General features: G+C 45.0%; 1 protein-coding gene and 1 long non-coding RNA gene across 2 annotated transcripts; one reads left to right on the top strand and one right to left on the bottom strand.

Moving 5' to 3' along the window:
- Positions 1–266: 266 nt before the first annotated feature.
- On the bottom strand, positions 267–4,410 carry LOC143421715 (uncharacterized). Its single transcript, XM_076891338.1, has 2 exons — positions 3,466–4,410; positions 267–3,260 (listed from the first exon to the last, which is right to left on the bottom strand). Exon 1 carries the CDS (start codon positions 4,408–4,410, stop codon positions 4,000–4,002), a length of 411 nt encoding a protein of 136 aa, XP_076747453.1. The 3' UTR covers positions 267–3,260; positions 3,466–3,999.
- A 3,863-nt stretch (positions 4,411–8,273) lies between these two features.
- On the top strand, positions 8,274–15,726 carry LOC143421832 (uncharacterized). The gene is made up of 2 exons (XR_013101435.1): positions 8,274–8,962; positions 13,257–15,726. It is a non-coding gene; the product is annotated as an uncharacterized LOC143421832 (long non-coding RNA).
- The last annotated feature ends 514 nt before the right edge of the window (positions 15,727–16,240 follow it).

The raw sequence follows: 16,240 nt of genomic DNA, 5'->3' as shown, positions 1-16,240 counted from the left end.
AACTGAGCTGAGAGTGGCTGCTGAGCAGGTGATACGCTGTTCACATAATCATCTGCAGCACAGAACACAGCCCCTGAATGAACAGTCACACAGTCAGAAAACTGAAAAGAGTCCTCACTCACCACAGCCGGCGAATTAGAAGCCCGAACGTCCGGCTGTGGGGTGGTGCGCCGGTGGCGCGATCGGGGCTTCCTCCCCGCAGACGGCTCTGACGGGCCGGGCAAGATCACACCCGGCGAGTCAGGCAGCGAGGCAGGAGTGGCTGAGAGAAGGTGAGGTGTGTGCCGGAGAAAAGCCTGCATGGTCAGAGGAAGCGATTTCAAAAGCCATGGCAGGCCGGAAAAGAGCCGTTGTAGCCTGTTTTCAACGGTGCGGCAAAGCTCGTATGGAGGATTCTCCAGCCACAGCCCGAGGAGGATTTCCACATTGTAGCTGATGTCATCCTGGAGCTCCTCGGACGGATTGAGTGCCGCAGGGTCCATGGTGCCTGGTTCGTACTGTTGAAATCTCCCAATTCTTTTAATCTTTGGGCTGAAGGAAGGACAGTACTCGGTGTATAAATGCTCAATCAACAATCATTTATTTCCATACAATTCAACACTTATGAGCATAAGCCATCATGATGGGGAGACATGCATGAAGAGCGTCACAGCAAAATCTCAAAATGGTGGCGGGTTGCTCAGCTTCTTATAGCCTCTAGTGGCTCCCACCTAGTCGTAAAAGCCTAAACATTCACATTCTTTCTCCCTTACGGCGCCTAAGTTATGACCTCGGCTCCTTGCTCCTCTGCTTCTACAGAAGGTGGGGGTATGGAATGTGGTTTATCTCCCCTGCCCTAGACACAAAGTCTCCTGAACAATCTTTCTTTTTATGATTCAGCAGTAAAGCATGTCAAGAAAACAGTGTAACACATTCAACAGTGTCGAGTAATAGGGAGGCAAACTGAAAACACTCACATAAGACGCAGACCTTCAAAATAAAACAGGAAACACATACACGCAATGACACAAGACACAAACTTCACACAGACTGGGGAACACATAGGAACATGAAAACAAAACCCAGAATAATAATAACTACTAAAACATAAACACAGAGTCACAAACTCCGGATCATGACAGTGCTCCTGTGACTAGCCAGCATGTCATGGAGTAGGTGGGAGTTATTATCCAGCATTTTCTTTATCTTGGACAACATCCGCCTCACTGACACCACCCCAACGGAGTCCAGCTCCATCCCCACAACATTAATGGCCTTGCGGATCAGTTTATTTAGTCTGTTAGCATCTGCAACATGCAGATGTCGCAGCACCGGCTTTGCTGCCGTCTCCTGTAACCCGGCATGTTTCTGAGGTACGTTTTTTTTTGGTTTTTTTAAAAAATGTTATTCTTGTGGTTTTTGGCCTCAGATGAGGTTTGATGTGTCTGTGTCAGTGTGGTGCAGCCAGTCTAGTCTGTCTCTAGACAGTCCAGACAGCACCACACTGACACTTCCAATCACCACACATCTAAGCACAAAGCCAGTGAAGTCATAGTGATGTCATCACACTCTGTAGTAGGAGGTCATATATAGGAGTTAAATTCAGATTCACAGGCTTACCTCTGCACAGCTGGCATCTCCTGTAACCCTGCTTGTTTCTAAATTTTGTTTTCTTTCTTTCTTATGTTGTTCTTGTTGTTTTTGCCCTCAGCCCTCATGTCCAAAACAAAATGTTCACAAAAGGCACAGGACCGCAGGGAACAGAGCGTCGAAAACAAAAGGTCTATTAATGGCACTGGAACCGTTCAAAACACAGTTCAGGTGGCCAACCTGGAGGATGGCAGCACGGGAGCCCAGAGAGAAAATGTTCAGGAGGCCAACCACGCGGAAGGCAGTGGCCATGTGGAAACAACTCAGGAGGCCGACCAGGAGGCCAGCAGCACAGCGGTCCAAACCAGAACAGTTCAGGGGGCCGACTGCTCAGAAGGCAGCAGCGGCGACTAAGCAGGTCCAGAGGCCGCCCACGATGGCGATGACGTCCAGCCTGTGGCCTGGAAAGTGGCCGATGAAGTTGAGGCCCTGGACATAGATCAGACGGTGGCGTAGCAACTGCAGGACCAGAAGAGGTAGGACCAGACGAGAAAGGACCAGATGAAGCAGCTGCAGGCGATGTTGTGAAAGCTGCAGGTGGTGGCACTGCAGGCGACGATGGCCGGAAGGGGCCCTCGGACCCTTCAGTGGAGGCAGACGAAGGCTGGACGGGCCCCTTGGACCCTCCAGCAGAGGCAGAAGAGGTACCATGGACCATCCAGCAGAGACAGGCGAAGGCTGAAGCTGCCCCTTGGATCCTCCAGCGGAGGGTAAAAGCACTCGTTCCTCTTCAAACAAACCACACACGAGACCAGTCTCTCTCTCTGACACTCACCACACGGGAAACACAGGAGAAACAGTCCAGGTAGTCTGTACACAGAGAACCACTTATCAATACAAAAGCACTAAGACACGAGAGAATACTTGCTGAGGCATGACTTCATCAACGCGAGTCACACAAGGATCCAGCGAAGAACAGCAGTCGCTCCCTGGCTTAAATGCTGGCCATACCGATGAGGCTCAGGTGTTTCTTCCTCCGAGGAGCGTGGGCCGAGGGCATGAATCTGCAATGAGTTCCGCCCCAGAGAGAGAGAGAGAGAGATTTGATTTTTAAAAACACATTTATTCACTTAATAGTTAATCATGCAAAATACAGCTCAAATCAACACATTCCTAAATTAAAGTTCAGAATTTGTTAAAGACAACCGACTAAGTTCATACTCCCAAAGATTTCAAAAAACATCCAACTCATCCATTTTGAAATAATACTTAACATACTCTTGAAAAGCTCTACACAATCAGTATTTTGTCTATTATCAACCTTATATTTTCTAGTCAAGTAAATTGCCACCTTTGCTTGACCCGGGAAAAAATTCAGCAATTGGTCCCTTTTCTCCTTTCTTTTGTCGTATGTGAAACCAAAAATAAAACACTGTGTTGTAAAACATTCTCCAAAGGAATCCCAAATACCACAAAGTACTGAAAATAAATCCAATAATCTGAAATACTGCCCAAAACCATGAAAAATAGTTTCTCTCATTGAACAAAAAGGACACTTATCTGAAACCTTAGGCTTAATGATGGTCACATGGGGGTGGGGAGGCCGTAGCTCAGGTGGTAGAGCGGGTCACCTACCCGCCAGAAGGTTGGTGGTTCGATCCCAGGCTCCACCAGTCTACGTGCCAAATATCCTTGGGTAAGATATTAACCCCATGTTACCCTCTGATGCATCCATTGGAGTGTGAATGTTAGATATGCTTTAAGTGAAAAGTGCTATATAACAACCAGTCACTGTAAATCACCAGTGTTCTTAGTCAATGGTGTACAGAAACCCCCATACAGGTTTCACATCAAAACCAACTTTAAAATAATCTCTCCAAGGTGTATCATTTTTACCTTTTAGCTTTGCTTTGTTCAGAGCATCTTAACACATCTTTTGTACTTTTGTACATTCACCAAATCCAGTGCTGTCCAGGATATTTCTCCTTCTCCAAAAAAGGACCAGGGCTTTGAAAGCCCTTAAGCTGCGGCCTAATGCACAATCTAAAGAAATGGTCCATTTCATCAGGTGTGAAAAGTCCATTGGCCCCTCCATTCAAAAGTCTTTTATCATCTTCTGATAGCACTCGCTTGAATTTTGTCAACATCAGGCCTACAATCTGGAGAGATTGAACCTCCAGTCTTCTTGCCAAGGAGACAGCATCATCCATTTTGGCACCAACAAGTTCAAGCAAATGCCTTACAGTGGTAACCCCCTTTTTCATCAGACGCTCTGATATCATTGCCATATTATCCCAGGATGAACCTAAATGAGACCCTTTGAGAATAGGTTCCATTAATAGCCTATATATATATAAAAAATTAAAAAAAACAAAAAAAAAAACACCCAGCACGCCCCTGCGGGCGGTTTATCCTTCAAGCTCGGGTCCTCTACCAGAGGCCTGGGAGCTTGAGGGTCCTGCGCAGTATCTTAGCTGTTCCCAGGACTGCGCTCTTCTGGACAGAGATCTCCGATGTTATTCCCGGGATCTGCTGGAGCCACTCCCCTAGCTTGGGAGTCACCGCACCTAGTGCTCCGATTACCACGGGGACCACCGTTACCTTCACCCTCCACATCCTCTCGAGCTCTTCTCTGAGCCCTTGGTATTTCTCCAGCTTCTCGTGTTCCTTCTTCCCGATATTGCTGTCATTCGGAACCGCTACATCGATCACTACGGCCGTCTTCTTCTGTTTGTCTACCACCACTATGTCCGGTTGGTTAGCCACCACCATTTTGTCCGTCTGTATCTGGAAGTCCCACAGGATCTTAGCTCGGTCATTCTCCACCACCCTTGGGGGCATCTCCCATTTTGACTTCCAGGTTATACTCGGCACAGATGTTCCTGTACACTATGCCGGCCACCTGGTTATGGCGTTCCATGTATGCCTTGCCTGCTAGCATCTTGCACCCTGCTGTTATGTGCTGGATAGTCTCTGGGGCATCTTTACACAGCCTGCACCTGGGGTCTTGCCTGGTGTGATAGACCCCAGCCTCTATGGATCTTGTACTCAGAGCTTGTTCTTGTGCTGCCATGATTAGTGCCTCTGTGCTGTCTTTCAGTCCAGCTTTGTCCAGCCACTGGTAGGATTTCTGGATATCAGCCACCTCCTCTATCTGCCGGTGGTACATACCGTGCAGGGGCCTGTCCTTCCATGATGGTTCCTCGTCTCCCTCCTCTTTCTTGGGTTTCTGCTGCCTGAGGTATTCACTGAGCACTCGGTCAGTTGGGGCCATCTTCCCAATGTATTCTTGGATGTTCCTTGTCTCATCCTGGACTGTGGTGCTGACACTCACCAGTCCTCGGCCCCCTTCCTTCCGCTTAGCGTACAGCCTCAGGGTGCTGGACTTGGGGTGAAACCCTCCATGCATGGTAAGGAGCTTTCTTGTCTTTATGTCAGTGGCTTCTATCTCCTCCTTTGGCCAGCCTATTACCCCAGCAGGGTACCTGATCACGGGCAGGGCGTATGTGTTGATGGCCCGGACCTTGTTCCTACCATTCAGCTGACTCCTCAGGACTTGCCTGACCCTCTGCGGGTACTTGGTGGTTGCAGCTTTTCTAGCGGCCTCTTCATGGTTCCCATTCGCCTGCAGGATCCCCAGGTACTTGTAACTGTCCTCCATGTCTGCAATGTTGCCTTCTGGTAGTTCAATCCCCTCAGTTCTGACTACCTTCCCTCTCTTTGGCGTCCCTGGGTGGGATATATATATATATATATATATATATATATATATATATATATATATATATATATATATATTAGGGGTGCAACGATATTCGTATCGATATTGAACCGTTCGATACAGTGCTTTCGGTTCGGTACGCATATGTATCGAACAATACAACATTTGTAATTTATTTTATCAACTTTCCTTCTGCCGATGCTGTCTGTGTTGAGCGCTCAGTGAATCTGCGTTCGACTACTCCGCCTAGGCTGCACTGTCGAGCGCAGATCCACTGAGCGCTCAACACAGACAGCATAGTCAGAAGGAAGAGCGCAGGGCAAGCTAGCAAGACAGAAGTTAAGCTCTCCTTGCAACATTCAGATCTGGCGTTTGGAATTATTTTGGTTTTCATGTGACGTATGACCCTGAAGGTAAGCGAGTCATGAACTAAAGTAAAACAGTATGTTGGATGTGCCATGCAATGCTCAATTACATGGGTGGGAACTAGTATGTTAGCGCAGTTAGCTCGTTAAGGTGTTGGCCGTCTAGCCCCATGCACGGGGCGATCGGCGGTAGCTCGTTAACGGAGATTTGCCGTGTTGTGGCGTTAAGGTCATTTCAACGAGATCAACCTGAAAGCACTAGTGGGAACACAACGAATATCACTGCACATTTACGCCGACATCATCCTAGTGCAAAGACAAAAACAACAAGCATGCTACTAACTTTAGCCGAGTCATTTAGACAGCTGCTAGCACATGATTCTCCTTATGCTGCTGAGAATATAGCCCAGAAGAAGCGGATAGTATAGCTTTTATTTTGGAAAGAGCTATTTCTCTGTAATAAACTCTCTTTTCCAAAGATGAGTGATTCCTCAATCAGATACAGGGCTTGCAATATCGCTAGCCCGACGTCCTGGGGCTAGCGATTTTTTCAGTCGGGCTACCAAAATCTATCTCTGCCCTGCCCGTCGGGCTATTGTAGGAAGGAAAAATATATGTCAATGCTTTTGCATTCTTTCAGAAATGTAGCTGGGTAATTATGTCATTGGCATCGGTGAGCCACTGTCAATATGTGACATATTGAAATCGCGTTTGAATTTGCGCTTGTTTTTTTGCTTTCACTTTGCAATCGCGTGAACTGTGTATAGAGAGCGACAGCACTGATCTGTGAGTGATGATAATTTGTGCACCAATTCCTCTGACATCGTCTTATTAATCGTTAGCTTACTATGCAAACATGACAAGTGAAATCTCCCGCAGCAAGCTTAAACATGTGAGAGGTTGATCGCACAGAGAATTGCTGAGCTTATGTGAGTGCGTGTGTAAAAGCAGCAGGATTTATATTTTAGTTCTGCTGAGCCAAATAAGACAGGTCAGGGTGAAGAAGTGACAGCCAAAGAAAAGCTTACCACAAAACGGAAAAGTTATGACAAATCAGACTATAAGGCAAAAAGAAAGTGCAGCTTTATGGTTTCATGGACAAAATAATTTCTGTGGCTGCAATATGACGAGCTAAATAACCAGGGCTGCACATAAGTGGTCCGCAGGTGCGCATTCGCTGTCAAAATAAAAAACACGCACAAGGGTTAGGGTTAAATTTAAAAACTGTACTTTTGAGTTAAAATATATATTTATAATTTTAATAAATGACAAATTAAAAAGGCATGAACATTTTTTTTGTATCGGAAAAATATCGAACCGTGACACCAAAGTGTGTATATATATATATATATATATATATATATATATAGCAGCTGGATAGCGTAGTGGTTAAACTACACGCCTTTGGAACAGAGGATCGCAAGTTCGATTCCTGCCTGCGGCGTCTGTATCCAGTAAGGGTCCTAAGGCTAGACCCCCTATGCTAAGCAAGCCTACCGCAGACATGAGCGAGACAGATAAATATGAAGGCATGCCGGCTCGGACGTCGCCCGGATCAACAAGGTCCGCGTCAGGTGTTGAGGAACCAGGGCACCCTGACGAAAAGTGGGCTACTGGAACAAGAAGGCATCGGTGGGCAAGGGACGAAAACAGGGCGTTGTTGGAATGCTACTACGCAAGTAACCCCGGCGGAAGGGGCTACATGAATAGGATGAGGGACCTATGGATTCTTCGATACCCAACATCCACAATGACGGCGAAACAACTAGTAGCTCAGTGTTCCAACATTCGAAAGAAGGGACTTCTCTCACAGCTAGAGATTGACGAGGTACAACACAAATGCTACGGCAAGGAGGAGTCAGGACGCCAGGACGGAGCAATACTGGAAGAGCATATGGGAGAAGGATGCAACCCATAACGGCAATGCTCAGTGGCTAGAGGATCTGAGGGCAGACCACAGCGACCTCCCTGAACAGGGTCCAGTAACCATCACAGTGGCAGATATCCAAGAAAGGGTCTCCAGTATGAAGAGTTGGACAGCACCAGGGCCCGACATGGTTCACGCCTACTGGCTGAAGAAGCTGACTGCACTCCACAAGCGTCTGGCAGCACAAATGAACCAGCTGCTAGTTAACGAAAGACACCCGGAATGGCTAACTGAAGGCCGGACGGTCCTGATCCCCAAGGACCCCAAGAAGGGACCGGTCCCCTCCAACTACCGACCAATAACCTGCCTCAGTACTACATGGAAGCTCCTGTCAGGCATCATATCGGCTAAGATGAACAGGCACATGGGTCAATACATGAGCGGGACACAGAAAGGAATTGGCAAGAATACCAGAGGTGCAAAACACCAGCTACTGGTAGACAGAACAATCAGCCGAGACTGCAAGACCAGACTGAGCAACCTGTGCACTGCCTGGATTGATTACAAGAAGGCCTATGACTCAATGCCCCACAGCTGGATACTGGAATGCCTAGAATTGTACAAGATCAATGGGACCCTAAGAGCCTTCATCAGGAACTCAATGGGGATGTGGCGTACAACACTAGAGGCCAACTCCAAGCCCATAGCACAAGTTACCATCAAGTGCGGGATCTACCAAGGAGATTGTTAGATATTTTGATACCACGGTAAGCATTTACAGGATATTGTTTTATACAGGAAAACTGTTACTCAATAAGGCCAATCTACTAGTTGTTTTTCTCTTTCTCTGTGACCCAAGAATTAATGTGTAAGACTCACAAGCTGGTACCAGAAGGTCGAAAACACCACAGAGATGAGACCACTTCCTTACTCCCATCCTCCCTTTTTCTTTATCTCCTGGAAAAGGCTCGTTAAAGGCTAGGTGGTTTGTTTCAGAATTCACTGATGAAAGAACTCTGTATTCTATGTCTAGGAGTGTATTTTGCTGGGATGATCATAAATTGTAGCTGAACTGATAAACTACACAAGGGATACTTTGCTCAGAAGGCAGGAAGACGTTTCCTTATTTGGTCTGTACCGGTTTGAACTGGGAAAGCTGACACACGAACCTTTTTTCATCTATATAAACTGCTGTGTATCAAATAAACCTTTGAGTCGATTTGGGAAGACAACCTGAAGCAGTCTGTGTTTCCTTGTTCTCCCAAGCTGCTCCCGACGTCGTAACTAACCCAGCTGAATGGCATACCTGAGTGTTACTTTAAATAATTAGGAATCTTATAAGGAAAGGACAGAACTCTGCTTATCGCTCACGCCACGGAGGAAACCCGGGAAGGCAATTTCCTTCAATCTTGGTGTCAGAAGTGGGATGACTGACAGAAGGTAAATATGCGTCTTTCATATTTATATAAAGACCTATTATACCTCTCTCAGTGATCGATCCATAAAAAAACGGGATATGCTGACGAAGTTTCACTTAGTGATCCAGAGAGATACACTGACTGACTTCCTCAGTCCCCGAATAAAGAAACGGGATATGCTGACGAAGTTTCACTTAGTGATCCAGAGAGATACACTGACTGACTTCCTCAGTCCCCGAATAAAGTAAATTAACCCTTGTGTGGTGTTGGTGGACACAGGAAGTTGCCTGTTGTCTTGAATATTTTAATTTTGTTTAAGTTGCTCACTCAGAAAGAGTGACACAGGAAGTTGCCTGTTGTCTTAAATACTTCTCGTTAAGTGAGAAGTTGCTCACCAAAGAGTGACACAGGAAGTTGCCTGTTGTCTTAAATACTTCTCGTTAAGTGAGAAGTTGCTCACCAAAGAGTGACACAGGGAGAAGTTGAACGGGTCTCACAGACCCGATTACCATACAAGGGTTAAAAGCAGTAAATTAAAAGCAGAAAGACACAGGAAGTTGCCTGTTGTTTTACGAGAAGTTGCTCGTTAAGCGAGAAGTTGCTCGCTAAGTGAGAGTTGCTCACCCAAACAAAAATTGCTAGCAATAAATTTAAAGTGACCTCAGCTGTGCCGCAGCGAAAATACTAACCTAAATCCTCCTAGCGTGTAAACCCCTCTGGAAATCACTGAACATGGGTCAGAATAATTCGAAGACCACAGACAGGTCCGATAAAAAAATCTAAAGTACCTGTAAAACCAAAAATTAATAAAATACAAAATAAAGTCTCAAATAACGGCTCAGTATAACTCCCATTTCCGGTTACGTGTAACCTACGTCCGCGAATCGGTAAAGACGTCCATGATCACGTATCCAGAACATGCGGGAGTGCTTATGTGACTGACTTTGTTTACAACTTAAGAAGTTCAATGCATTCTAATTTATTTTCGGAGCCTTATCCCGAACGATTATCGCCAGAAAACAGGTCAGTAGAAATGTTGAATATCATTTGTGATAAGAAAAGTAGTCTGCTTAAAAAGTCCTGTAGAAAATATATGATAGAATGCCGCGACGTGATGCATCAAATGTTACCGCTATGGACAAAAGGAGGGTAAATAATGACAAAGTCGCCGATTTCTTTAAGAATCTAAAGAAATTCCTGCTAACAATGTCCAGAGACAAAATTGACTTAAATGCAGTAACTATGTGTAAACAGAAGCCTGATGAATCTATCCTAGTATTCATAAAACGCTTTATGCACTGTTGGACAAGCTAGAGGTGCAAATTTAGCTCAGTTTTCCAGCAGCCGCAGACACCCAAAGCAAAAATGAATTTGTGTATTTAATTTAACATAAAGGGTGAAATGTTTGCTGACACTGATAACAGCTTATGTTTTCTCTGCCCTATGTACCGACATGATGGAGAAGGAACATCCTCTGTGTCAGCTGGACCCTCAGCAGAGAATGAACTCAACATCCTTTTTGTCCGGTACTCTATGTCACACACTGTGCCAAAAAAAAACGTGTACAGACGCCACTAACAGGTAATCCCATGACTGGGAGCCACACTTTTGTTTCTCTCACACTGTTCAACAACATGATAACTGCTCACACAAGTGAAGGTCAAACAGTGATTTTGTCACATAACTCAGACATAGTTTATGACATAACTACACCATGTCGTCACATAGATCTAACCTACCCTATCCACTGTACTATTTCTGCAGTTACATTGCCAGCTGAATACCAGAATATGACATTGTGGTCTAAAAGTGAGAATGATATAGGATTTATTGACTGTACACTTTATCACGTACACCTATTAAAACACAACAAGCAGTATATGTCAAGCAGCATCCCAGTTCCACGGAAAAAGCCGCAGCCCTAGATGTCATGATAGGAGATTTATTGACTACAGGAGTAATAAAGCCCACACTCCTGTCAATCCTGTGCCAAAGCCTAACAAACCTGGCGTATGGCGTTTCATACAAGACTTGAGGCAAATTAATGCAGTCAACATTCCTCTGCCACCTCTCGTTTCAGATGTTCACAGCATATTGACATGCATTGCATACACATTTTACCGTGGTGGATTTATGCTCCGCTCCTTTTTCTCATGAAGACACACAGCCGTTATTTGCATTCACACATAGAAATAAGCAGTACACTTGGACTCGTTTGCCCCAAGGCATGATAGACAGCTCTGCTGCTTTCTCAATGGTGCTTCACTCCTCCAGGGCTGCACCCTGATCCACATGTGGATGACCTCCTCCTCTGTGCTGAAAGTGAAAAACTATGTCAAACTGCTACACACATGCTTCTCCAGCACCTCCAAAAGACTGGCCACAAAGCATCAGCAAAGAAAATGCAGTACTGTCAGACTTCTGTTCAATATTTGGGATTCACACTGTCTCACGGAAAACGTTCCATGACTGCAGACAGGGTCAAAGCTGTGACCTCCGTCCCTCGTCCCACTACACAGAAGGAAATGTTGTCCTTCCTAGGCATGGTGAACTATTGCAGACAGTGGATACCAGACTGTTCTTTTCATGACCACATTCTGCGTGACTGTTGTAAAAAAGACAAGCCTCCTCGAATACTGTGGTCCACAGAAATGACTGCCTCTTTCAATGCATTACAGGGAGTGCTGACCTCCGCCACTCAAAGGTGCTGCCTGAATTGTTCAGGAATGCCGGCCTGCCTGAGGGCAGTAGCAGCTTGCTCTATCATGATAAGGGACTGCGGGAAGCTCACACTCTCACATGACACTATTCTACACACCAATCACCAGGTCACGACCATTCTAGCAAACATAACTAAACAACATATGCAAATCTCACATTTATTGATCCTATGCTGTGTTCTTCTGACCGACAGGATGGCTCAGACAGGCTTGACGTTCATGACTGCATGACACGTATACAGGAATCAACAGCACCACGTCCAGATTTAGAGCAAACACCTATCCCAGACTCAGCCACGGTTTATGTGGACGGGTCCTGTTCAAGGCCGAATGACAACTCATTTCTTTGTGGCTATTCAGTGGTAACAGTGCCTGACATCATACTAGAGGCTCACTCATTACCATTTCACTCAGCACAAAAAGCAGAGCTCATGGCTTTAATACGCGCCTGTGAGCTACATTTGGATAAGCATGTGACAATTTACGCACACAGCCGCTATGCATTTGGCGTTGTGCATGACTTTGGCACATTGTGGAGACAGAGAGGATTTAGATCTGCTGATGGAAAATAAATTGCTAAATTCTGATTTTGTTCAAAGACTTTTTCAGGCTATACAGCTGCCATCGGCCGTTGCAGTTGTAAAAACGAAAGGACACAGTACAGCTGACACAGACGAAGCAACAGGTAATGCCTTAGCAGACGTGACAGCCAAGGCTGCAGCTGCATCACAGCTCCCACCTCCGCAGGAAGTATTATCTGTGCCCCTACAGCTGCCACTTGTTACACTCCCAGACTATTTAGACACAAATGTTGATTTAAAATTCATACAAGAGCAAGCCTCTGCATAGAATAATGACTGTACCTTAGATGACAGAGATGGCCTATACAAAATCTTAAGGGTTTGATTGCCCTCCCATATTCCCTGATGCCAGTCCTTGCCCGACATTTTCACTGTGTGAGTCATGTCGGACAAAGAGGGGTAATAGGGGCAATAAAATCAAGATTTGTAATTGAGAAAACATTGCATGCAGTAAAAAGCATATTAGCAACCTGTCTAACATGTGCGCGAACTAATGTAGGTAGCTCAAAAGCAAAACATCAGCATTTACCACAACCAGATTTTCCATTTCATACATTACAAATTGATTTCACACATATGCCAGCGCAAGGAAGTATCAAGTACTTACTGGTAATAGTGGATCAATTTAGTAAATGAGTAGAAGCTTATCCAACCTCAAAAGAAACTGCAGAAGTAGTCTGTCAAAAGTTGAGCAATGAAATAATACCCAGATTCGGAATACCTCACCAAATTAACAGTGATAGAGGACCTTCATTCACATGAGAAGTAATTAAAAAGTGTGCTAAAACTTTAATGACCTGGGTCAAATTACTTACTCAAGTCCTGTGTGAGATTGGAATGACTCAATCTGCAGTAACCAAATTATTTCCATTTGAAATAAGACTATTTCCAACACCATGGTCAGCTTCCAGAGGGGCACCGCTAGTAGAAGGTGATGTATATTGCATTGTCCACTGATGTTCACAACCTGGTAGAAAAACTGAATAATAACTATCAGAAAGTTTGTCTCTCTCAGCTTTTCCCCTCCACAGTTCCACCAGTGGAGACAAGGAGACGCATGTTGGAGAAGCCACTAAAACCAAGGACACTCTGGGAGGCCGCGTTTTCCAGCCCCCAGGCTTTACTGGCAGTGACGAAGAACCAGCATCCTCACAGACGGACAACCTCAGTGGATTCATGCCAGCAGGGTTAAGACCAGCCCAATCGGACCATCTCAGGCGTCGGATCAAGCAGACGACATCTCCGGCGAGCCAGCGCCCGGAACTAGAGCAAATAAACACACACGGGTAGACGACATCTCAGGCGAGCCAGCGCCCGGATCCAATGTACACACACAATCACTGATTAACACACAACGTCTGAAAGAACAACAACAAGGTACTCAAACATCCAGCAGGAACAGAAAGCTAAAAGTACCACATGATGTCTAACCTGATAAAGCCAGACTCATTTCATCCTGATAATGGAGAAAATGAAATGCCCATTGTCATCATACGACGCTTATTCAATGTCTCTCGAACCTGGGACCAGGCCAGGAGACGACTGAAGAACTGTCTTTCTTATATATTTAGGTTATTTATCACATCTATCGCATTAACCTTAGGATTTCTCTTTGCTATTTTGTATTGTAAACTGCAACCATGTTCACATTTCTGCAGGTCATATTTTGCTGACTATACCTCATGCTCCATTTTGCAAGACACCTACTTAATGCACTCCTCACGTTCCCTAAAATCAGTAAATGACAACATAGACGCCACTAATAAACCATTTTATGCACCCTCTAGAACAGGAGCTAACGCCTGGTATGAAAATGCCAGAACAGCCGCTCGTGATTTAGGAAACAGTAACTGTTATGTCTGTTCAAAGGCTAATCCAGAACAGGTAATAGTAGGATACCCCATATCCGGTTTCCCCCTCACTGAGGGACTAGAGAAAATCGGCGGAGATAATGCTCTCTTTAAAGACACTTTACAGTTGACTCTGAGCCCTCTCGACTGCCTACTTAGACACACACACACACCAACTAACCCTGAGACTCCATTAGGCGAATTATTGAAGTTATCTAATGACACCGCAGGGACCTGCGCCCCAATGAAACGCCCTAAGAATAGGTTAAAGCCCTCACCGCCCTTAGGACAGATCCCTCTCCATTTTAATACTAGTATGATATGTCTGCGCAGACTAAAGTTAACTGGCCCAGACACACACATAGATTATACAAAGGATAACTATACATTCTTCTCTGACTCCCCAGGTGCACGCTGTAATGAGACATGGCTAGCTGTCTCTATGGCTGAAGTTGTATCATATCTGGAGGAACACACACACAGTTCAAGTTCGAGCAGAGAATCGATCATTGTTCCCCCAGAGGGTGTCTTAAATGATACTGACTGGGGGGAGTTAGTTAAATCACACATGGTCACGCGCCTGACCAGACCAATCCCACATGCTTATTGGTTGTGCAATAATACCCTTAGATTAGCTTTACCTGTTAATTGGACCGGTACCTGTGGTCTAGTAACCGTTGATGTATGCTGTACTTTCATTCCCAATAACACCGCTCCTAACGGTTCATTCACACAAGCTATGAATAGACTTGAAGCATTGCAGATAGAACTAATTGCCAATACAGGCCACGGTCAGTGGCTACATAAGTGGCTACAGGACACGTTTGGAAGATGGAAGGAACTAATTGTAGCCTTTGTAACCGTTGCAGCATGTTTTTGATGATTATTGTCTGTTGTGTGGTACCCTGTGTACGTTCGATGATAACCCGTATAGCTACTAGTACAGCTACTTCAATGTATTTGCAATTGGCACAAATTGACCCAGATTATGTGTCAGATGTCATCAATGATGTTCCTGATGTGTATATTGAACATTAGGTTGTGAACTATTACATTTTATGATTTGCTTTTTATATTATGTTATTACATTTGTGATTTTTCCTTTCTATTTGAGTTATTATTTTTTTAAAATAATAAAAGAGGGGAACTGTTAGATATTTTGATACCACGGTAAGCATTTACAGGATATTGTTTTATACAGGAAAACTGTTACTCAATAAGGCCAATCTACTAGTTGTTTTTCTCTTTCTCTGTGACCCAAGAATTAATGTGTAAGACTCACAAGCTGGTACCAGAAGGTCGAAAACACCACAGAGATGAGACCACTTCCTTACTCCCATCCTCCCTTTTTCTTTATCTCCTGGAAAAGGCTCGTTAAAGGCTAGGTGGTTTGTTTCAGAATTCACTGATGAAAGAACTCTGTATTCTATGTCTAGGAGTGTATTTTGCTGGGATGATCATAAATTGTAGCTGAACTGATAAACTACACAAGGGATACTTTGCTCAGAAGGCAGGAAGACGTTTCCTTATTTGGTCTGTACCGGTTTGAACTGGGAAAGCTGACACACGAACCTTTTTTCATCTATATAAACTGCTGTGTATCAAATAAACCTTTGAGTCGATTTGGGAAGACAACCTGAAGCAGTCTGTGTTTCCTTGTTCTCCCAAGCTGCTCCCGACGTCGTAACTAACCCAGCTGAATGGCATACCTGAGTGTTACTTTAAATAATTAGGAATCTTATAAGGAAAGGACAGAACTCTGCTTATCGCTCACGCCACGGAGGAAACCCGGGAAGGCAATTTCCTTCAGAGATGCTCTGTCCCCACTGCTGTTCTGCATAGGCCTGAACCCCCTCAGTGAGATCATTAACAAGACTGGCTACGGATACCGACTACGGAACGGAGCAGTTGTCAGCCACCTCCTGTACATGGATGACATCAAGCTGTATGCCAAGAGTGAACGAGACATCGATTCACTGATCCACACTACCAGGCTATACAGCAATGACATTGGAATGTCGTTCGGACTGGAGAAGTGTAGTCGGATGGTAACAAAGAGAGGGAAGGTAGTCAGAACTGAGGGGATTGAACTACCAGAAGGCAACATTGCAGACATAGAGGACAGTTACAAGTACCTGGGGATCCCGCA

The sequence above is a fragment of the Maylandia zebra genome, linkage group LG13 (genome assembly GCF_041146795.1).
Source record: "Maylandia zebra isolate NMK-2024a linkage group LG13, Mzebra_GT3a, whole genome shotgun sequence".
NCBI classification, from domain to species: Eukaryota; Metazoa; Chordata; class Actinopteri; order Cichliformes; family Cichlidae; genus Maylandia; species Maylandia zebra.
Note: the sequence above shows the minus strand (reverse complement) of the source record. Positions and strands in the feature narration are given on the sequence as shown.